Here is a 22622-nt window from a genome sequence, read left to right as displayed (position 1 = left end):
TGCTAACTAAGTTGAAAAACTCCTCTGCATTTATCAGTCACTCTACCACCTTTCCCAAGTTCGTTTTTGCATTGTAGTTTTTATAACTTGATTAATATCAGTGAAATTAGTCACCTGATGAATAGTTCTAAAAGATACAGATTAATATCAGCAAATACCTACAGTCCTATGAGCATTTTTTTATCCCTCATTAGACATAATGTCCTATTTTATCAAATTTAAAAATATTTCCCTAAAAATCCTTTTTGGAGTTGGGATATATATATTCATATACTTTTAAATATGTATAGTTAACATATCTAAGAAATACTGAAGAAAAGTTGAGTCTTCTAATGTTGCTAAGGTACTTCAAATGAAAGCATTCATACCAGAACTTTTTTTTTTTGCTAAATATGAATTTAAAAAATGATAAAAAGTATTACCATGAACTTGAATATACAAAACTTGAGTTAATCAGAATACTCATGATATTTACGTTTTTCTTCTTGCTAGGATTTTTCATATTGAAAACAAAATAGCAAACTTTTCAATTCTACATAGAAGGGTTTTTTTTTTTAAATAAATTTACCGATCTTTTCTTGAAAAAAGTATTGGTAATTATTATCAGGAATGAAAAATAAGCAATGCCCAAATTTTAATTTTTTTGAGGAATAATCTTACTTTCTTATGCTTTTCTTCTGACACATAAAAGCAATGTATAGGGAAAGGTTGGTTAGTTTAAAATTTTGGGTAGTTGGTATCCAATGAATATCTTTATAGAATAACTTGATAAAAGGTTTAAAGAAAATCTTCAGTGGTACTAAAAAATAGAGGCACAACAAAAGTAAATCTGATTTAGAAGTGCAATATATTTGTTAATGTATGGCTATAATGGCCGGGCTCAGTGGCTCACGCCTGTAATCCTAGCACTCTGGGAGGCTGAGGTGGGAGGATCGCTCGAGGTCAGGAGTTCGAGACCAGCCTGAGCAAGAGCGAGATCCTGTCTCTACTAAAAATAGAAAGAAATGATGTGGACAGCTGAAAATATATAGAGAAAAGAAGAATTAGCCGGGCATGATGGCACATGCCTGTAGTCCCAGCTACTCAGGAGGCTGAGGCAGAAGGATTGCTTAAGCCCAGGAGTTTGAGGTTGCTGTGAGCGAGATCCTGTCTCTACTAAAAATAGAAAGAAATGATGTGGACAGCTAAAAATATATATAGAAAAAAAGAATTAGCCGGGCATGACGGCGCATGCCTGTAGTCCCAGCTACTCAGGAGGCTGAGGCAGAAGGATTGCTTAAGCCCAGGAGTTTGAGGTTGCTGTGAGCTAGGCTGACACCACGGCACTCTAGCCCAGGCAACAGAGCGAGACTCTGTCTCAAAAAGAAAAAAATTTATTTATATATATATATATGGCTATAAGAATGTGACTCAAAAGTTTTAACTATACAGTAGACATTTTTCTTTATTATAATATGCCAAGTGATATGAAAATGAATCTGCAATAAGATTTCCTAAATAAAAATAGTATATCAATATCCTAAATATTTACTACAAATTACTTAAGTTTTCATTTTAATATTACTAGTCTTTTTCTGTTAATCCTAGAATATAGGATATAGTTGATATTTGAATCTAGATGTAGCAGTGTCTGCTAGTTATATTCAAATTCCATAGTTTAGTAAAGCTGTTTTGCATTTAACTTTAAATATTAAGCAAAGTATATTTAGACATATTAGTAGCTTTAAAATCTTTCATCTTTAATTTCTTATAAATGTGAAAAATGTGATTTTGGCATTTTTTTTTAAATCATGGATCAAGCATTTTTAAACTTATTTTTTTATTTTTTTCAGATAGGAGTATGAATTATTTTCTTGGATCTAGGTGCTTTAATTTAGGATGACAATTGACACTTCTTAGGACATATGGGGTGATCTTTATTTAAAATAGTACACAAATATTCTGATATCATTAAATTCATTTTTCATGTAGTATTCATGTCTATGAAAGTTTCGTGGTTTAATAATCACTGTGCATATCCTTAAATAGTCACAGATTCATTTGCATGAGGTATGTGGAAGTAATGTCTTGAAATGAAATATGTAAATACAGGATTTATTGTATGTTTGGAATGCTTATATTTTTAACTTTCTCCTGAACCCTCCATTTCTAAATCCATTTAAAGTTATCTGCTGTTTAAATTATGCCTCCTTTTAAAGATGTAGTTGTCAAGCAATTTTTACAGAGAGGACATATATAGTTGTCATTTATATATTCTTATGCATTTGTACGTGTATATATGAAATTTAATTTTTCAAGCTAGAGTATAGTTGGGACACATTACTCTTAGCCCTACCTTGAGAAAAAGTGCCATTTTGTAAACATGCGATGAGCCTCGGTTAAATTTTTCCTACTATGTTTTTGTTACTATATAGCAGTCAGTATAAAAATCAAAAGACATGCTAAATCGTGAAATATTGCCCTCAGAGGCTATGCTATGATCTATGGTACAACTGACTGGGATGGCTATTGACAGCTTGGTAAGCACAATGAGAAATGAGTATTTGTTTGAATGAAAGATGCTTGGAAGAAGCTGAAGAAAGGATGCTTAAATACACTGAATAATAATTCCTGACAGTATATAATACAAGTGGTGTCAGCTAACACACATAAACTTTTTATGAAATTTAATTATCCATAGTTTGTGGCATAGGCTTTCAGTTTTATGAGATTTTTAATGATTTTCCTCTTTTCAATTAAACCCATCCTTTTCCTTCATTATCTTTTAGTTCTTAAGACAGAAGAACAAGATAAGTCTATATTGTGTATGTGTGTTTATATATTATGTATATGTATGCAATATGTTATAGGTTTTGTTAAATAAGATGTGTTGGCATTTGAGTGTACACATACACGATGCGTGATTATGTGTATACCGTTAAAGGACAGCTCTGACTGTTGAACTATGCTTGATTCAAATATTTGATTTGATGCAGTTGCTATGATTGTATTTGTCAATTTTTCATTAAAATAATGTGTCTTTATAATGGAAAATGTAATGTGCTGTGTTAATTTTGTTTGACCAGCATATTATTGTTTGACAAGCTTAACATCATTCTTATGTATCTTGCATATTCCATCACTGTTAAGTATTTTCTACTTTTGTAATGACCTGTGCTTGAATTAAACTTCTAAAACTAAAGAATCATTAAAATCCAATTTTTATATTGTTAGATATGTTTAATATAAATCTGATATATTAACTATAGGTTAAATTAATGTTTTTAAATATGATTTTTTAAGTTGCTATGTGACATTTTTCCTTATAGCTATCACAAGATGAATGTAGAGGCACATTATACAAATACAGACCCGAAGAAGTAGATATTGATGTAAGTATCAGTATAATATATATTGGCAGTGTTCTGTCATGTGCTCTACCAAAACATTGGAAATAAGCATGACAAAAAATTCATCCTCCCATGCCTTCCAAAATGACATCAAATGATTGTTTTTTTCTTCTTTTATGCTTCAGATTAAATTATTCCTCCCTCCCCCTTCTCCCCACTATTCCCCCATAGTTAGCAGTTGAACATATTAAGTATCACTTAAATGAAAGTAAAAACAGTTTTTGATTAAAAAAAAAAAGTTATGGAAGACTGGAGACAAAAATTGCTATGTCTTCTAGAGTAAGTATCAGCTTCTAGAACGTCTATCATGGTTCCTTTTTGAATTTAATCTTTTTTAAATCATATTTTAGATTGCTAATTTGCCATGCATTCTTCCCTCATTTCCCCTGGCATTATTCTGTTGAGTTGTACCTCCTTCTCGTTTCAACACCTTCCATTTGCTGTAGCTTGAGTCTTGTTGTGTGACAAAGATAAGGTAGTTGTTTTAATGGCAAAGGAGGTAAAGCCTCAAATTTCTTGCATAAGTCATTTTGCCGTAAAATTTGGGATGTACTTCCAGTTTGTCTGGTATTTTTATTTTGAGACATTAGATGAACTGGTTTATTGTACTATTGCAATTTTATTTGAGTAGTTTCTCATATTTTCATAAATAAAAAATGAGGGTAATACTAAGAATTTAAAGCATCAAAACTATTCAAAATGATTTTTCACCATTTGTAGTATTTTTATTTATAGTACTGTAATTAGAAACAGTCTTTTGCTATATGCGTTTCTAAGAACCTAAGCACATAATTTTAAAAATACATGAAAACTATTGCTTCTTGGCCTTTTAGGTAAGAGGTAAGAGCATGTATACTATCTATACTTATTTTTTTTTTTTTTCTTGAGACACAGTCTTGCTCTGTCACCCCAGGTAGAGTACAGCATTGTCATCATAGCTCAGCCTCCCAGGTAGCTGAGACTACAGGCATGTGCCACCACGCTCAAGTGATCCCCCAACTTAATCTGTTCTTACCAGTTTAAAAATGTATGAAAACAGGCCAGGTGTGGTGGTTCATGCCTGTAATCCTAGCACTCTGGGAGGCTGAGGCAGGAGGAGGATGGCTTGAGGGCAGGAGTTCGAGACCAGCCTGAGCAAGAGCAAGACCCCATCTCTACAAAAAATAGAAAAATTAGCTGGGCATAGTGGTGGGCACCTATAGTCCCAGCTACCCGGGAAGCTGAGGCAGGAGGATCCCTTGAGCTCAGGAGTCTGAGGTCACAGTGAGCTATCATGACATCGCTGCATTCTACCCGGGGAGACAGAGCAAGACTATGTCTCGAAAAAAAAAAAAAGTATGAAAACAGAACCGAGTTAATGTTTTAATTAAGGACTGCATGTATCACTTAACCTGTCTAGCAGATTGTAGGGGGGAAATCTTTGCATGCATATTTAAGCGTTCTATTAAATATTTTAAATGTGTTTTTTGTCATATAGTGACTACTTGCCTCCAATTACAGGAAAAATAAAAAATTACTAATAAGAGATTTCTACTCTTATAACCTAGACCAAGTTAAGCCGATTATGTGAACAAGATAAAGTGGTACATGCTCTGGAAGAGAAACTTCAGCAGCTCCACAAGGAGAAAGTAGGACAATTATGTTTATTATCTAAGAGTGATGTTACTTTATTTGATTATTATCAGGACACTGATAACTAAAGTAAAAAGAATTAATTCAATGATGCAGAACATTAAGTGTAATTCTTTTTATTATAATAGTACACGCTTGAGCAAGCTTTGCTATCAGCCAGCCAAGAGATAGAAATGAATGCAGATAACCCAGCAGCCATTCAGACAGTGGTGTTACAGAGGGACGATTTACAAAATGGACTGCTCAGTACGTGTCGAGAACTCTCTCGAGCCACTGCCGTAAGTAGATTTTTTCCCCCTGGTAAAAATCACTGAAGTATTATGCAGTTCTTTTTTTTCTTTTTCTTTTTTTTTTTTTTCTGTTTAATTGGGTTGCTTTAGGGCTGTTATTATTATAATAAGAAATATTAGTTTATTATTAGTGTATAGTTCTTTAGGAACATAAAAATAAAGGGTCCTCTTTATTTCTGTAATTAGTAGGCATTTTGTTCTCTATGAGGTAGATGTTTTATAGAGGAGATAGGGACTCCTGTTTTATGTATTATGCAAATGAAACATTCTTAAATATGGTAAAACTTATTGCATTAACAGAATAAATATTTTATGGATTTTAGGGGCTTGGAATAATTTGGGGAAGGTTGTAATTAGACTCTTAACCAAGCATTTCAATAAAAGGCACCTGTGAAAAGCTTTTAAGAAGCTGTCAACATTACCATTTCACAGCTGCAGTGCGATCTAAGTTTAGATGATAGGTTTGAGTAAGAAATAAAGCTCACAGAACCTTTTAACCCATCGTCCTGTGATTTTTATAAGAGTCTCTTGGGATTACCAAATCTAAAAGTCTCACTTAGAGTTTATAAATTGAATGCTCTATGAGTTTAAACAGTCTGCTTTAGAGCCTATGATGTGGTCATCTCTAAACATAGTAAGAGCACCTGTCTAAGCAGCCTTTTGAAAGACAGTTCCTAGCAAAAGCCACCCTGTTATAGAAAACTGCTAATACACCCTGTCTGTACCTTCCAGGGGCCTTTTAGGGAGCAGCTACCTTTCAAGAAGTCCACAGACAGTATAGCTTAACTAAGAGGGGACTTTCCAAGCTGGCAGGATACCAGAATCTCGACACGGTTTCCACTCTAGACCCTAAATTAATATTCCAGACATGAGCTATTTTTAAAGGAATATACCATAGTTTTAAATAAATCAGAAACCTAGTTTTTATGATTCTTAAGTACCTTATATTTCTATTTCCATTTTTAAAATAGTATTTTTCCATTGTCTCATTTGAGTCTCTTAAATATACTGTGATGTTTATAGACTTTTAAAAAATTCAATATCTTTTCCGTTGTGAGCTCCTTAAAATAAGAAATCATGTCTCATTCATCTTTGTTGCTCTAGCATCCAACACTATAGGGATGTGCATTAAAAATTTGATGAATGCTTGAGCTGAGTGACTCACCCAAGGTTGCAAAACTAATAAATAGCCTGGAACTCAAATGCAAGTCTTCTTACCATAGTCCTGAAGACTTAGATCTACATGGATTTTTGTCATATAGTCATAAAAGAATATATGTGCACCTGAGGTGTCTACGGGGAAGTGCTCACTGAATTCATCAATGATGAGTAAGATTTGGGTAAGAAGAGGAGAGAAACCTGAGGTAGTGGCTCATGCCTGTAATCCCAGCAACTCAGGAGGCTGAGGCAGGAGGATTACTTGAGGCCAGGAGTCCAAGAGCAGCCTGGGCGACATAGCAAGATTCCATATCTACAAAAAATAAGAAAAAGTAGCTGGTCATGGTGGTGTGCACCTGTAATCCCAGCTACTCTGGAGGCAGAGGCAGGAGGATTACTTGAGCCCAGGAGTTTGAGGCTGCAGTAAGCTGTGATCATACCACTGCACTCCAGCCTAGGCAACAGAATGAGAGCCCATCTCAAAAATAGTGTGGAAGAGTGAAGGGTGGTCCTTACAGAACAAAACACCTGGAGCCACAACACAGAGTGAAAAATGTAGGAATTATGTTTGGAGAAGCAAGAACTAGAACTAACTGACTGAGTGGAATAGAGGAATCCTGTTGGAGGATAGAGAATGTGAGATTAGAAAGGGGAAATGGGGTTAAGCTGTCAGTGCTAAGCTAATGAAATGCTCGGTGTCCCTATGACAACCTGAGTCAAATCAAAATGGTGGCCTATACTAACATTTGGTTGAAGACTCTTTAATGATTTGGTGTCTGTTCTTTAAATTCCAATTTTAGAAAATTTCTTCCCTTACCAACTGGGATTAGTAACTTAAATCTCATCAATCGGCTTGGAATTTGTTCCATCACAAGGTTAACTCCAGCCCTGATGGGAATTTTGTTAAAAATGTCATAATAGAAATTAACCTTGTTTTAGTATTCTTTTTTCTGGTTGTTATTCTATATAATCACTTTTCTGGTTTCTTTTTCCTTGCCTTCAGCAATAATCAGTGGTTATGACAAACCCTTTGAATATGTTCCACCAAGACATGTCTTACTGTATAGAATGCAAACTATGTTATTTGTGCCTTTGTGTAAACTTATTTATATTTGTAGCTTAAGGCTACAAATGTTAGTATGTGCATAACATCATACTGGGCATATGGTTGTCACCCGATAGATGTTGATTAGATTTAAATTTGGATTACATTTATGCTGGCAGAATCTCAAAGGGTTCCTCTAATTCTTTCACAGTCAATTCATGGCATTGGTTCAAATCTAAGCCCCAGGCATAAAAGGTATAACATTAGGGCCTCCATGTCCATCAAAGCTTCGATTCTGAGAACATCTTCTCACCTGCTAGGCCTCAAAGGTACATAAAACTAGGATTAGCACGAGGTAAACATGTAAAGCAGTGTTCCTTGTATAATTTCCTTAATTTTTGATACTCCATCTCTTTTCCTCAAGCCCCATCCAGCATGGTGCCTTTGTGTTCTCTCCTGGCCTCCACTTTTTATCTAAGCCTGATTAAAGAGTTACACCTTCAGATAAATTTTTCAATCTGTCATTGTCTTAAGTTTGGATTTCCCTCTGAAAGCAGAGCCTGAAATAAGGACCTGGGTAGAGATAGTTTATCTGGGAGATGATTCCAGAAAGCAGAAATGAGGGGGTGGGGAGAATGAGACAGAAAAGAAGAAAAGCCAATAAAAGATGCACTGCTGAGCTGGCTACCACTGTGGGCAGCAGGAATTTGATCCACTGGAGACCCTCTGAGGAAATGAGCAGAATGCTTCAGAATGTCCCACTGAAAGGCCGGGAGTCTGGGGTACGCATCGCCCTTTGGTCAGGGTTGCCCCAGAGTCCTTAATTCACCAACATTTCGAAACTGCCTTAGCTAGCAGCTGGCTTGCCATGGGACACTGGCATGCAGGGAACTGTCTGTATCACATGTCCTTGAAAGGTGGGCAAAGGGGATGTGGTGTGGAACTCCACACATATCTGCTGCCATCACCTCTTGGGGGAATTTACATGTAAGCCTTATCTCTAATCTGGTTTGGAATTTAAGGAAGTCCTACAAAAAATAAATACAGTTATCACCTCCATTTTATTTCTTATTTTCATTTCTTTTACCTCCACCACACAGATGAAGCAACTAAGGCTCATGGGGTTAAGTGATTTGCCAAGGTGACATAACTAATAGGAAATAGTTAGTGCCTGAATCAAGGACTTGTTAATTTTAGGGCATGTCTGCTTTCTACTCCACTTCACTGTCTATGTGGTCATATAACCTGTACTTTCTGGAACTTGGAATTTAAATCTAGATTCTCATACCCAAAAATCTAAAATAAGTGTTCTGTTAAAGGAATTTTAAAGGAATTTCAGACATCAAAAAGCAGTTACAAGGACCCCAGTCATCCTGAGTCATGCTGGTTGATGGTTTATACACTTATCTACTGCAAAATAATACTAATATATGAAATAGTAGTAATTATTAATATTTCTTCAGCAGTTATTGGGTGCTAAGCTCCATTGAAGTGCTGTATATGCATTTAATCTGTTAGGAACCTTGACATAGGTACTATTATTCCTATATTTAAGGTGGAAAACTGAGATACAGAAAGATTACCCACGGTTACACAGTTAATAAGTGGTATGTAACTTCTATTAAATTCACTTGTGCTCTAAACTGGATTCTACATAGGGCCATGAGTAAGCTGAGATTTTAGCCTACAGTGGTTATGTGCACTAGGGTGTAGGCTTGTAAACCGTAAGGGGCAGAGAAGCAGGACAAATGAACTACCTTGGAGAGAAGCTCACACATTAAATATCTTAATATTTATATTTATAAATGTCTTCATTCTTAATTTAATAAAGAGCTACTGAGGATCATGGTTACAACAAAGTGTAGTTTTTTACAGTAGATCAGTCACCATCCATGAATTGTCATGGAATGTTCTTTGAAAGATTTTAAGATGGTTTTAAGTACCCCAGTGATTTCATGGCTACAATACAGCGTCCCCCAAAGAGGAAACACAGCCAGATGTTATAAGCCTCCTGATACGCAGCAGTAGAAAACACCTAGCAGCACCTGTGAGGTACAGTAGTCTCTGCCTTATCCGCAGTTTGCTACCTGCAGTCAAATAGGTGCGTATATTACAATGAGAGTGAGAGAGAACACATTCACATAACTTGTATTACAATTTATTATTTTTATTATTTTTTAAACCTAGTTTATGATGGATATATAATTTGTTATAGTTCTATTTTATTAGTAGTTATTGTTAATTTCTTGGTGTACCTAATTTATAAATTAAATTTTATCGTAGGTATGTTTTTATAGGGGAAAACGTAGTATATATATATATATATATATATATATATATATATATATATATATATATAGGGTTTGGTACTATCTGCAGTTCGGGCATCCACATCTTGGAACATGTCCCCCAAGGATAAGGGGACACGGATGTATTTTTACAAAAAAAAAATCACATCTGAATCTCGAGAAGCCTCAGTATCTAATAACCAGGTTATAGGAAACAGAAGAGCATGCTAAGCAATGCCACAGGAATTCAGTTAGCAAAATCCAGAAGAGGGGAAATTCTATAGAATAACCCAGAACAAATTCATTCTCTTCAACAAATAAGTGACAAAAGAATTAAGAGGTGGGGGAAGTTTTATAGTTTAAAAAGTAAGATTTTCCTCTTTCCTTTTTTTCATTTTGATTTTCTTTCTTTAGAGAAACATACCAAAGTATTTATAGTTGAAATTATATGATGTTTGAAGTTTGCTTTAAAATAATGCAACAGGGATAAAAGATGGGCGCTATAGATGAAACCAGATTGGCTGTGTGTTGAAAACTGTTGAATTCGGGTGCTGGTGGGCACTACTGTTATGTATGTTTGGTAGTTTCCATTGTGTGCATTTAAGAAAAATTAAAAGAAAACTCACAAAAAATGCTAACAGGAGTGTGACACAGTAATAGTTCTTTTTTCTTTATCTTCCCCTGTATTCTAGCTTTTCTATTTTTGTTATATCTGGAATATCATATAATAAAGAGTAAGCAGGTTCTTTGAGATGAGAATATAATTTTATTTCAAAGAGAATGTTAAAGGAGAAAACTAAATATATGTTAAAGATTATAAATAGCCAAAACATAGACTGACTATAATTATTGTCATAAACTAGAAATTAAAAATATAGGTAGCATGTATTTTTAGGTTTAATAAAACCAGTATAGTCGTTTTAGATAATATAGTAGGATATGTCATGTGCTTAATATAAACAGTGATTTTATTTGAGAAGCAGTTATACGACAAGGCAAGTATAAAATCATAGAAGAAAAAAATTTTTTTAAACTCTTGAAATAATTCAGCACCTTTAAAATGTGCCAAGAAATCTCTACATCCTAAAGGTAAAAATGAAGGAAGATTAACTTTCTTTTTTTTCCTTTTTTTTTTTTTTTTTTTGTAAGAGTTCAACTTTTTATTGAACACGTTACAAAAGAGATTTAGTCAAAAAGACCAAAGCCCGTGCCATCAATCAGACTCCTCAGATTGTTCTTTCTTTGCTTCCACTTTCTTCTCCTCAGCAGGGGCAGCAGCAGTGGAGGGGGCAGGACCTCCTGCTGGTGCAGCACCAGCTGCTGGAGCAGGTCCACCAGCCCCTACGTTGCAGATGAGGCTCCCGATGTTGACATTGGCCAGGGCCTTTGCAAACAAGCCAGGCCAGAAAGGTTCAACATTTACACCAGCTGCTTTAATGAGGGCATTGATCTTACCCTCCGGACGGTCACCTCATTGTCGTGCCGAATGAGGGCCAAGTAGATGCAGGCGAGCTCGGAGACAGAGGCCATGGTGCGGGCGAGTACCGGGCTGGCGCTGCCGGGCACGGTGCTAGTCGCCGGATGAAGTGAGGGCCTCACCGCAACGCAGCCTTAGCTTACTCCAAAGGACCAAGCACCTTGGTGGCAGCTGAGGAAAGGGCTTTTTTTTTCTCCTTTTTATTTATTGATTTATTTATTTTGAGACAGAGTCTTGCTCTGTCACCTGGGCTAGAGTGAGTGCCGTGGAGTCAGCCTAACTCACATCAACCTCAAACTCCTGGGTTCAAGTGATCCTCCTGCCTCAGCCTCCTGAGTAGCTAGGATTACAGGCGCTCACCACCACACCCAGCTATAACTTTCTTTTAATTAATCTAAAAAAATCAACCATTTCCAATACCCAGTTGGCAGGATTATAGTTATGATTCAGTGGTAGTAAACAAAAATTAACATTTTTGTATGATTGCCTAATCCTCAAAACATAATGGTAAATTTAATTTAAATATGACAGTGCCTTGATTTTCCAGGATTTGGTAGTAGGCATTAATTTATAATATCACTTAAAGTTGAAAAGAAATGTTTGAAGTTTAAAGTAAGAAACTATGAAATAGTCTCTTGCATCTATAATATTCCCCTCCCTCTTTTTTTGTTTTGAGACAGAGTCTCACTCTGCTGCCTGGGCTAGAGTGAGTGCCGAGGCGTCAGCCTAGCTCACAGCAACCTCAAACTCCTGGGCTCAAGCAATCCTTCTGCCTCAGCCTCCCGAGTAGCTGGGACTACGGGCATGTGCCACCATGCCCGGCTAATTTTTTCTATATATTTTTAGTTGTCCAGATAATTTCTATTTTTTTTTTTTTTTTTTTCCCCGTAGAGACGGGGTCTCGCTCTTGCTCAGACTGGTCTCGAACTCCTGACCTTGGGCGATGCTCCTGCCTCGGCCTCCCAGAGTGCTAGGATTACAGGCGTGAGCCTCTGCACCCGGCCCCCCTGCCTCATTTTGAAATTTAAAGTCTACCGTCAATTCTTTTCCAAAGTTTTTTCATTTTTTTAATTAGGTTTTTCTTTTTTAACGACAATCAAAACAATGAATCCTAAGCAGGTCTCAAACTTCTGGGCTCAAGCAATCCTCCCACCTCAGTCTTCTGAGTAAGTTAGGAATACAAGTGCATACCACTATGCCGAGCTAATTTTTCTTTTATTTTCTTTTTTTTAGTGACGATGGTCTTGCTGTGTTGACCAAGCTGGTCTCGAACTCCTGCCCTCATGTGATTCTCTCACCTCAGCTTAAACTAAAACTCAGGAACCCTAATTAAGAGGCAAGCCAGGCTGGGTGCAGTGGCTCACACCTATAATCCTGGCACTCTGGGAGGCCAAGACATGTGGATTACTTGAGGTCAGGAGTTTGAGATCAGCTGAGCAAGAGCAAGACCCCATCTCTATAATAAATAGAAAAATTAGCTGGGCGTGGTGGTGTGTGCCTGTAGTGCCAGTTACTCAGGAGGCTGAGGCAGGAGGATCACTTGAGCGCAGGAATTTGAGGTTGCAGTGAGCTGTGATGATGCCACTGCACTCTACCCAGGGCAGCAGAGTGAGACTCTGTCTCAAAAAAAAGAGGAAAGCCAAAAGTAAACCAGTCTCTCTATTAGTTCAAAGCATAATAATAGTAATTATTTACTTGCTTATTAAAAAGTGAGGCAGCATGACAGTGAAATACAAGGATAAGAATTTGAGATTTATGTATAGCATATTGTATTCCTATTAGTAGATTATGTTTTAAATTGCCATTGATTCTGGATAAGAAAAAGGAAATTCTCATTACATTAAAAACTTGGAAATGCATCATTAGTTCTAATCCTTTCTTAATAAAAATCATAATATGTATCTCCTGTAGAGCTCTATAGTTAGATATTAAAATCTTTATTGATTTTTTGGTAGCCTGGGATTTCATTGCATCTGAGTGCTGTAAACCTACTTGAAGGTCCCCCCACCCCACAGTGGCCAAGTCTTGTCTCAGTACAGACTATAAAGGAATAGCTGCTATTAAAACTTATACTTGTTCCACACCCTAAACATAGACTGAGTCAAATTTTTTTAAACTATAGATTAGCTTTTCCTGTTTCTAAACTCTGTGTAGGTGTGATCAATCATGTAGTACATACTCTTCGCCTGGCTTCCTTCAGCTCATGAGGTTCGTCCACATGGTTCCTGATTGAAAGAGTTTGTTCGTTCTCTTAACCGTGTGGCACGGGAGTCTCTACTTTTCTATTGAAAGCTCTATTTCCTGACTAGCACCTGTGATTTTCAGATAATTGCATATTTGAAAGTTATTACTCTCTTTTTAATTGCCTGAGTGTACATGTATATTATCTTCTTGACAAGTAAAAAGTAAGATCATATTTAAAGATTTTTAACATTGTACTTGTTTAATCTATTAAACTCCTTAATGAAATGCTCAGCCAGATGTTCAAAGAAACCCTTTTCTTGCTGTCTCCTGTTGACTTGTGCTACTACCTACCTAGTAATCATGTTTGAGGAGGCTGAGGTACAGACGGAAACAGGTGGGCTCAGCAGGATTATGGGACTTGGGCCAAATGATACAGTGCAATAGTTCCTAATTGTCCAAGTTAGGAAGATTGAAAGTATATTGTTTCTGCACTCCTAAAATATTGGTAAAGTAATCTCTAGCTCTCAATCTCTATTTTTCCTTTTTCTCCGAGAAAGAGGATTCTTACCATCCTGGAATGTTGTATTTAGATGCCTCTACAATGTAGTTGAGCCCACCCTGATCTCTGGCTTTTCTACAAGGGAGGTTAGGTGTTAGCCTGGCAGTGCATTCTTGGTTAGCCACTGAGCTGCCATCAAGTCTGTTATCTTTTTACCCTCCCTGAAGCCATCAAAGGCCTACTCTTTAAATTTGCAGTTTTTGTGATATAAGCAAACTAGAAGATGACTAGAAGCAATTTTTATTAAAGAAGGTCAATTTTCTGAGTTCTAAGAACTGTCTTGGGAAAAAAAGAAGGTCAATTTTCATATTTATTCAGGTAAAAACAGTTTACTAAAGCCAAGTAGAGAGACTAATACTACATAAAATAGATGAGATAAAAAATCTTTAATCTAGCATTACTTTGCTTTTTTATAATTTAATTCATTGTGAAACCTGCTTAATAAACTCCCTATATTATCCACATAATATAATGATGATAAAAATCTTCAGTGCTTTATCTCTTTGCTTTTTAAAAAATTTAATATAATTCATTGTAAAACCTGCTTTAAAGAGACCTCTTAGCACTCTAGCCCAAGCGATGGAGCGAGACTCTGTCGCAAAAAAAAAGAGACCTCTTAAATTGAAAAAGCAATTATTCCAAAAGGCCAAAACACTCATTTTAATTTTTAAAAGTGTACAATTTCAATAATTTTCATTGCCTAAGTTTTTTAAAGTGTTTTTTGTTTGTTTGGTTGGTTTTTTTTTTTTTTTTTTTTTTTTGAGGCAGACTCCCACTCTGTCACCCTGGCTAGAGTGCCGTGGCATCAGCCTAGCTCACAGCAACCTCAAGCTCCTGGGCTCAAGTGATCCTTCCGCCTCAGCCTCCCAGAGTGCTAGGATTACAGGCATGAGCCACCGCGCCCGGCCCTTTAAAGTGATTTTAAGCTAGTTGCAAAATACACAAAATAAAATAACTCTGAAAGAGAACGTTTAGGACCTTGAGGTAACATGTTGCTGCTTTTTTTTTTTTTTTTTAAACTGCTAAGATTATTTTAGGTAACCTTTCTTCCACACTCAGTACGCTCTTTCCTTATCCCTAGATTTCTGCTGTTAACTGATTCAGAGCAGTTCAAGGCAAGAAGTCCCTGATCATGGGAGGTTCTTAGACAAGTTATTAATTAATTTAACAACAGTTTTCAATAAGTATTTGTTGGCTGTATTCTATTTGCCAATGTCACAGTAGATTCTGATAATAAAATAGTAATCAATACAGTCTCTGTCCTTAGTTTATCAGTTTGTTACCCTACTATCACTCCCTGAAACTTAGGAAGGGTGACTATACCCCCATGGCGTTAGCATCCCTGAAACAGGATGATATGGTGATGTATTTTTAAGCATCTATAAAATCATTCTATATTCAACAGATGACAAACTGTTGTGATAGCACATTGCTATAGTCGCTACTCAGGAGGCTGAGGCAGGAGGATTGCTTGAGCCCTGGAGTTGGAGACCAGCATTAGCAACATAGACTCTCATCTCTAAATATATATGCATATATATGTATGTGTGTGTGTATATATATAAATATATAATTTTTTAAAAGACCAAGTATCAAAAACTTCTTTGTGACTTTTTGGTTTTGGGATGATTTTCTTTTCCAAAAGAGAAAAGCATAGGTGGATAGTGTCTATACTGAGTCTCTATGAGCAGGATTCATGAATTGTTTATATAGTTAGCTAAATTAATTTGTTTTATTATATTACTATAAGTTTATTGTAAGTAAAGTCATGTCAAGCTTCTGGTGTTATTGAAAATCCAATATGCTAGAATGGCACGGCATTTATTTTTTTTTTCATGGAGAACTTTTAATCAAGACAGATAAAATGCTTTTTATTTATGCCTCTTCATTTTAGGAGATTACCTTCAAGAAAAATTTACCCTATTAACATGAATAAATCAACCTATTTCCTCAAAATAATGCTCTTTAGACAGTAGAATCATTCAAATATTTTAATGTTTTGAATGGATAAATAATAGTTAAGGTGTTTTTTTTATTTTGAGGGGTTTTTTTCTTTTTTTTAGTAAATTTGAGTAAAACAGTAGCACAATAATACATACTTAAATTGTTCAGTAAATTCTCGTTGAATTGAGTTTTAAAAAGGAAAAAAACAATAAAGGAAAATGGGTTATCAAAATTTGTATTTCACCCAATATAAACTACATTATTTTCTAAAGTCTAGAAAGGTTATAATTGTAGTGATGACACCATAAAAGCACATTTTCCCCATTAAAGTGATTAACGCTCTTTGATTTTAGGAATTGGAACGAGCATGGAGAGAATATGATAAGTTAGAATATGATGTAGCTGTTACCAGGAACCAGATGCAAGAGCAGCTAGATCGCCTTGGTGAAGTTCAGGTACAGAAGTGTAATTTTTTTTACATTGTTTTAACTGTTTTTTTCTTGGTAACATACAACCCACCTTGTTAGATTTATGCATACCCTGAACAGTTTTTGCATTACTGGCTAACTGACACCTGGATTTCAATACTTTCAATGACAGGAATCTTACTTACCTGGTGAGCCCCGGAGTAGTCTACGTGCCTATCTCAGCTCTGTCTGCAGTTCCTATAAATGTGGCTTCGTAGTCTTTCGCAACTCCATCTGTGTCGCTTGGCGTTGAGGTGTTGAATTATATGAATTTATCAAATGATGGATATTTTATCTTTTTATAAAATTATTCTAAATCTGTCCTGTACTATATGTCTCTCTTTTTTTGTCAAATTATATTAGCTTGTTGTCGTGACTGACATAGTATTAGAATAGGGAAAGAGACAGCTCCATTTGGTATAAAGAATTCAGTTTGCAAGCATGCAGAGCTGCAGTCAGGTTTCAGGGGTTAGTTTTCTTATCTCTAAAGTAGAAATAATACTTATCTTAAAGTGTTACTCTAGGGAGTAGAGATAATATATGTTTGAGACAATAATAAAAGTTAGTTCATGCTGATGACCCTATGTAAATTTGATCATCTGTACTGGAAACCCAGTGGACTCAACAGACAAATCAATAGAACAGATAAAAGGTTAGTAAGATTGACTCATGGAAAATCACCTGTCCTCTCTGCGCTGTCTAGTATAGTACTAGCCACATGTAGTTTTTGGGCAAATGAAATGTGGCCATTGTGGCTGAGGAACTGAACTTTTAGTTGTGTTCATTTTACTTATCTAAATTTAAATAGCTATATGTGGGCCGGGCGTGGTGGCTCACGCCTGTAATCCCAGCACTCTGGGAGGCCGAGGCAGGCGGATTGTTTGAGCTCAGGAGTTCGAGACCAGCCTGAGCAAGAGCAAGACTCCCGTCTCTACTAAAAATAGAAAGAAATTATCTGGACAGCTAAAAATATATATAGAAAAATTAGCCGGGCATGGTGGTGCATGCCTGTAGTCCCAGCTAATCAGGAGGCTGAGGCAGGAGGATCGCTTGAGCCCAGGAGTTTGAGGTTGCTGTGAGCTAGGCTGACGCCATGGCACTCTAGCCCGGGCAACAGAGCAAGACTCTGTCTCAAAAAAAAAAGCTATATGTGGCTGTGACTTCTGTATTGGACACAAGTTACTCTATCAATAATCAGCTATAACAATGAGATACTAAAATACACTAGGAAAAAACTATAAATATGGTAATCCAGAGGTCGGTCTTTTCCTATAAAAGGCTAGGTATTAAATATTTTAGGCATTGCAGGTGTATATAGTCTGTTATTGTTTGGTGTTTTTAGTTTTTTAATAACTCCTTAAAAATATAAATGTCATTCTTAGCTCATAGGCCATACTAAGAGAGACTGCGGGCCAGAGCAGTTTGCAAATCCCATATTTAACCTAACAAAAAATGTTCGTCATGAAAATTTAATAACTATATTATAAAACATAAGAGAAGACTTGAGTTAATGAAGAGGTATAATTGGCTTGGTGTTTTAACAATGAAAATTCTGTCCATAAATGTCATCCCATTCAAACCAAAATTCTAGTAGAATTTTCTAAAGAAATTTTAAAAGTAGTTCTAATGTTTTTAAAGTATAGTAAAAATCACAAGTGGTGAAAACTTTTTTATGAGAAAATGAAGTAGAAGGCACACTCTGAATGGTAGCATTGCACATGCATCCTTAGACCAGTTATAACAACTTTTGGTTTCAGTTTCCACAACTATAAAATGAAAATCATAATAGTACTTACCCCTACTAGGTTATTATGATTATTGTTATATAATGTGTTGATATTTTTGAAGCACTTACGACGAGAAACAGGCACATAAAACTTACTATGTAAGTGTTGGTTAAATAAAAAAGCAAGCAAGGAAACATACAAAACCATAGTATTACATGTGGTATAGGAAAAAATAGACCAATGGAACAAAATAGAGAATTCAACAGCAGACCATGAATATGTGAGAATTTATATGTGTTAGCAGTAGCACCACTAATCGATAGGAAAAAGATAGATTATTACTAGATGGTATTGGAATATAGACTTACTGTATTGATCTGCTTGCTCATACCATGTACAGAGATGAATTTCAGGTGCATTAGAGACCTAAACAATATTTATTAAAGCTAATAGCAGGAAATACAGAGTGGGGATACACTTTTCAAACAAGACCCAAAAAATGCTATCCACAAAGCAGAGAGAGAGAATTGTTGAACAAGATTTGGCTTTATCAAAATTAAAGATTTCTCCTCAATGAATGCTACATAGACAAAGTTAAAGATCACATTCTGGGAAAAGACCCCAAAAATTCTGCAAGAGTTTACTACCTAGATTTTCAAGAAACCTTTTCTTTTTAATTTGTAAAAATAATCCATTAGAAAAATAGACAAAGAATATGAGTAGTTAATTCATAGAAAGGAAAACTGAGATTACTAACAAGTCACTCATAATCAAAAATGTGAATAAAACAAAAATTAGATTCGCATTGTATACCTTTCAGATGGGCAAAAATATGTATATATTTTAATTATTATAAAAGTGATACATATTCTATATAAATATGCAAGTATCTGATTTTTATAGTTGATCTTTCCTTCCTGTGTATCAGTAATTCACATCTCTGGTCTGTAATTGTGTTTGGTGCTTGGGTGAGCACTTCCTCCTTTTACTTTGCTTCCATCCTGTACCTTGGAAAACTAGATAACTAAAGTTATGTAGTGAGTTTTTAAAACAGTATTGGTTCGTAATATTTAGGCTTATAAACTTTGAAAACAGATTTCTACCCCTCAGAGGACTTTTCAGCATACTGATGAAATACTGACTATAATATTCACCATCATAAAAAACTGATATTCAATGAAAGAAATTGTCTAGTCTGACAGTTTTTATACTTCACTGTCTATATTTTAGAATGAAGTTACATTCCTAAAAACGATGGTTATTATTACCTAAAACAAGGTTATTGTTATCTTCTTTATCATTAAGAGTCTTAGAGTTCTAATAGATTCTTAGAGAAGACCAATATGATCTTACTTTGGTTTCAGTTAGAGTATTTAGCCTGAGGGCATTATATAGAAAGTTAAAAGTAAGAAAGTGGACTGGATGTAGTGGTCCATGCCTGTAATCCTAGCACTTTGGGAAGCTGAGATGGGAGGATTACTTAAGGCCAGGAGTTTCAAGACCAGCCTCAACAACATTGTGAGACTCCATCTCTACAATAAAAAAAAAAAAGAAAGAAAGAAATTAGCCAGGCATGTTGGTGGGTGCCTATACTCCCAGCTACTCGGGAGGCTGAGGCAAGAGAATTGCTTGAGCCCAGGAGTTTGAGGTTGCTGTGAGCTAGGCTGACACCACGGCACTCCAGCCTGGGCAACAGAGCAAGACTCTGTCTCAAAAAAAAAAAAACAAAAAAAACTCATCTGAGTATATTTTATGTTCTAGAACTTAAGAAGCCAGTATACCTTCCACCCCTACCCATCACCACCAGAAGTTTATTTTTGTTTTTAATTTGGGGTTTTGTTTTCTAAGTCTGAAAAATTAAATATTTTTCTTTCTCTGCTTTGTCTCTTATCTTTGCCACTGGAGCTGCAAAATTGGGAGGGCCACATAGATCATATTAAATATTCTTAAAACTTAATCCACTGCAATTCTCAGTTTTTAAGTATATAATTAGTGGAATTTATAGCTTCATTTAATGACTTTTTTTCTTATGTGTGGTCTATCTGTTTTTACTGATAGACTGAGTCAGCAGGAATTCAGCGTGCACAGATTCAGAAAGAACTTTGGAGAATTCAGGATGTCATGGAAGGGCTGAGTAAACACAAACAGCAAAGAGGTACTACAGAAGCAGGTAAATTAGCTTTGCGTTTTATTTTGTGGTGCCTGACCACCGTGTTACAGTCCTGCATCATTTAACAACAGGGGTACATTCTGAGGAAGCATCACTAGACAATTTCGTCATTTTGTGAACATCATAAAGTGTACTTACACAAACCTAGTGGTATGGCCTGCTACACACCTAGGCTATCTGGAATAGCCTATTGCTTTTAGGCTACAAACCTGTACACTGTGTTACTAAAATGAATGCTATAGGCAATTATAACACAATTGTATTTGTGTATGTAAACATATCTAAATATAGAAAAGATAATGTATGACTGAGCAATAAGAATTTTTCAGTTCCATTATAATCTTAGGGGCCACCACCACATATATGGTCTGTTGTCGGCCAAAACATAGTTATGCAGTGTATCACTTCTTATCTAAATATGATGACACGTGTAATTGGCTTTCTTTTGCTATTTCCATGAATTTGACATCAGCAAACAGACACTCTTCTTTGTAACATTGAATCAATACACCAGTTTACAAAGTAAAAAGAAAAAACTCTGCCAACCACACTCACGCAAAAATAATAATTGTTTCATATGTATAATTATAAACACATATGCTCTTTGGGCTTTATGAATTCTTTTCCCCTGCAACAAAAAATGGGATCATGCTGTATCTATTTTTCCATAATTTTGTTTCAGGCGGTTTTTTGCTGCCATAAACCATGCTACAGTAAACGTTATTAATACATATAACTGAACATACATGCTAGTACTTAATGGATTCCAAGAAGTGAGAAATAAGCACACATTTTTCATTTTGATAAGTACAGCCAAACTGCCCTCCTAAAAGATTATATCAAATTATGCTTACACCAGTAATATTTGAGAAAACCATGTCCCTGTACTCTTGTTTAAATTAAATGTTTCAATTTGTATTTTTTAATATAATTGATTTCAAATTCTGAAAGCATTAATAAGTGAGGGGTTAAAAACGGAAGACTTCACTTAAAATAAGTGAAATGAAATTCTTCTTTCTGTAGATTTAGAAAGATGTGTTTAGTATAAGTAGTTATGTTTTCTAAATTTTTTAAATAGGTACAGCAGGATTAAAGCCTTTCTCAACAGTTAAGTACAAAAATGAGGTAAGTTTAGATTGTTTTTCTGACTATAAATCAATTTAAATGTTTAACATATGAATTAAAAGTAATTAAGTCTTTACTATAATAATAATGTCTCTTAAATATATTAAAGAGTTATTGTTTTAATCTTGAAGTTTTATTGGTTCAGTAATTTTGTGTTGCTAACGTGATTTTTCTTCCCTTTTTAATGCAAAATATATTAAACCACTACATTTCATCTATGTTCTAAAACTTTAACATTGTCATACTTGTTCTAATCTAAGTAATTTGAATATTTATCATTGTTTCTTATGCTTCATAAAATTTGTAGAATGATTGATAAATAAGTTGGCTGTTTGTCATGAATATCATAGAGAAATTACAGCTTCAAAGAGATACTGTCAACCTAATTCAAAAAGTGTATGGTCTTGAATTTTGTATAAAAGCCAGACGAAAAGAAATGTTTCTTTTTTTCTCTCTCTTAAAAATAAGAGTGAGATTTTTGAATTAATTCTTTCCTTCTATTTTTAAAATGAAATCCAGTAATTAGTTTTACTCAGTGATCTGTTTCAATGTTGAGTTTCAGTATAAAGCTAACCTATGTGTTATAGAAAAAAAAAATTTAGATGCAACCATATTTAAAACCCAGTTATTGGCTATCATAAAGATTTTTGCTTTTACTTTTCAATGTCAGACTTTTGGCTTGGCAGTGTCCCTTTAAGTATCTTAAAATAAATTTAAGTTAATATACCTTTGCAAAGAATTTAGATGTGCTTAATTTCAATCTGCTTATCTAAATAAGGTGACTATTCTACAATCTTTAGGAAGAGGAAGTAGTCCCACCTCGTCCTCCACTTCCTCGGTCCTATGACTTTACAGAGCAGCCTCCCATAATCCCCCCTCTGCCCAGTGATAGCAGCTCCTTGCTCTGTTATAGCAGGGGCCCAGTGCATCTGCCTGAAGAAAAGAAGATTCATCAAGTTCAAGGATATCCAAGAAATGGATCTCACTGTGTAAGTGGCTGGAATAGCCACAGAATAATCAATCATACATGCCCTTTCATTTTTGAAAATTAGTTTATTTGGCACTCAAACTTATTTTTTATTATAACCCCACTTTTAGCCAGTGCTTTTTTGTTCATACATAACTTTATCATGTGTTTTCCTGTTTTGGTTTTACCATTCTCATTTG

At 35.2% G+C, this 22622-nt stretch overlaps 1 protein-coding gene and 1 pseudogene across 8 annotated transcripts in view; one reads left to right on the top strand and one right to left on the bottom strand.

The window, feature by feature from the left end:
• Nucleotides 1-22622, top strand: part of PLEKHA5 (pleckstrin homology domain containing A5) — a 227503-nt gene that overhangs the window by 185622 nt on the left and 19259 nt on the right. For 5 of the 7 annotated variants that reach the window (XM_045554245.1, XM_045554239.1, XM_045554244.1 and 2 more), the window contains 7 exons: nucleotides 3309-3371; nucleotides 4937-5017; nucleotides 5150-5299; nucleotides 16320-16421; nucleotides 20219-20330; nucleotides 21409-21455; nucleotides 22256-22444. In XM_045554245.1, coding sequence (XP_045410201.1) covers nucleotides 3309-3371; nucleotides 4937-5017; nucleotides 5150-5299; nucleotides 16320-16421; nucleotides 20219-20330; nucleotides 21409-21455; nucleotides 22256-22444 — 744 coding nt within the window. The remainder of the gene's footprint in view (nucleotides 1-3308; nucleotides 3372-4936; nucleotides 5018-5149; nucleotides 5300-16319; nucleotides 16422-20218; nucleotides 20331-21408; nucleotides 21456-22255; nucleotides 22445-22622) is intronic. The other 2 variants (XM_045554242.1, XM_045554241.1) reach the window with 1 other exon arrangement.
• LOC123639952 lies at nucleotides 10952-11456 on the bottom strand (annotated as a pseudogene). Its single transcript, XR_006735838.1, has one exon. The product of XR_006735838.1 is annotated as a 60S acidic ribosomal protein P1-like (transcript).

Source organism: Lemur catta, chromosome 6 (assembly GCF_020740605.2).
Source record: "Lemur catta isolate mLemCat1 chromosome 6, mLemCat1.pri, whole genome shotgun sequence".
In the NCBI taxonomy this organism is placed as follows: domain Eukaryota; kingdom Metazoa; phylum Chordata; class Mammalia; order Primates; family Lemuridae; genus Lemur; species Lemur catta.
This window is presented reverse-complemented; position numbering and strand designations above follow the sequence as displayed.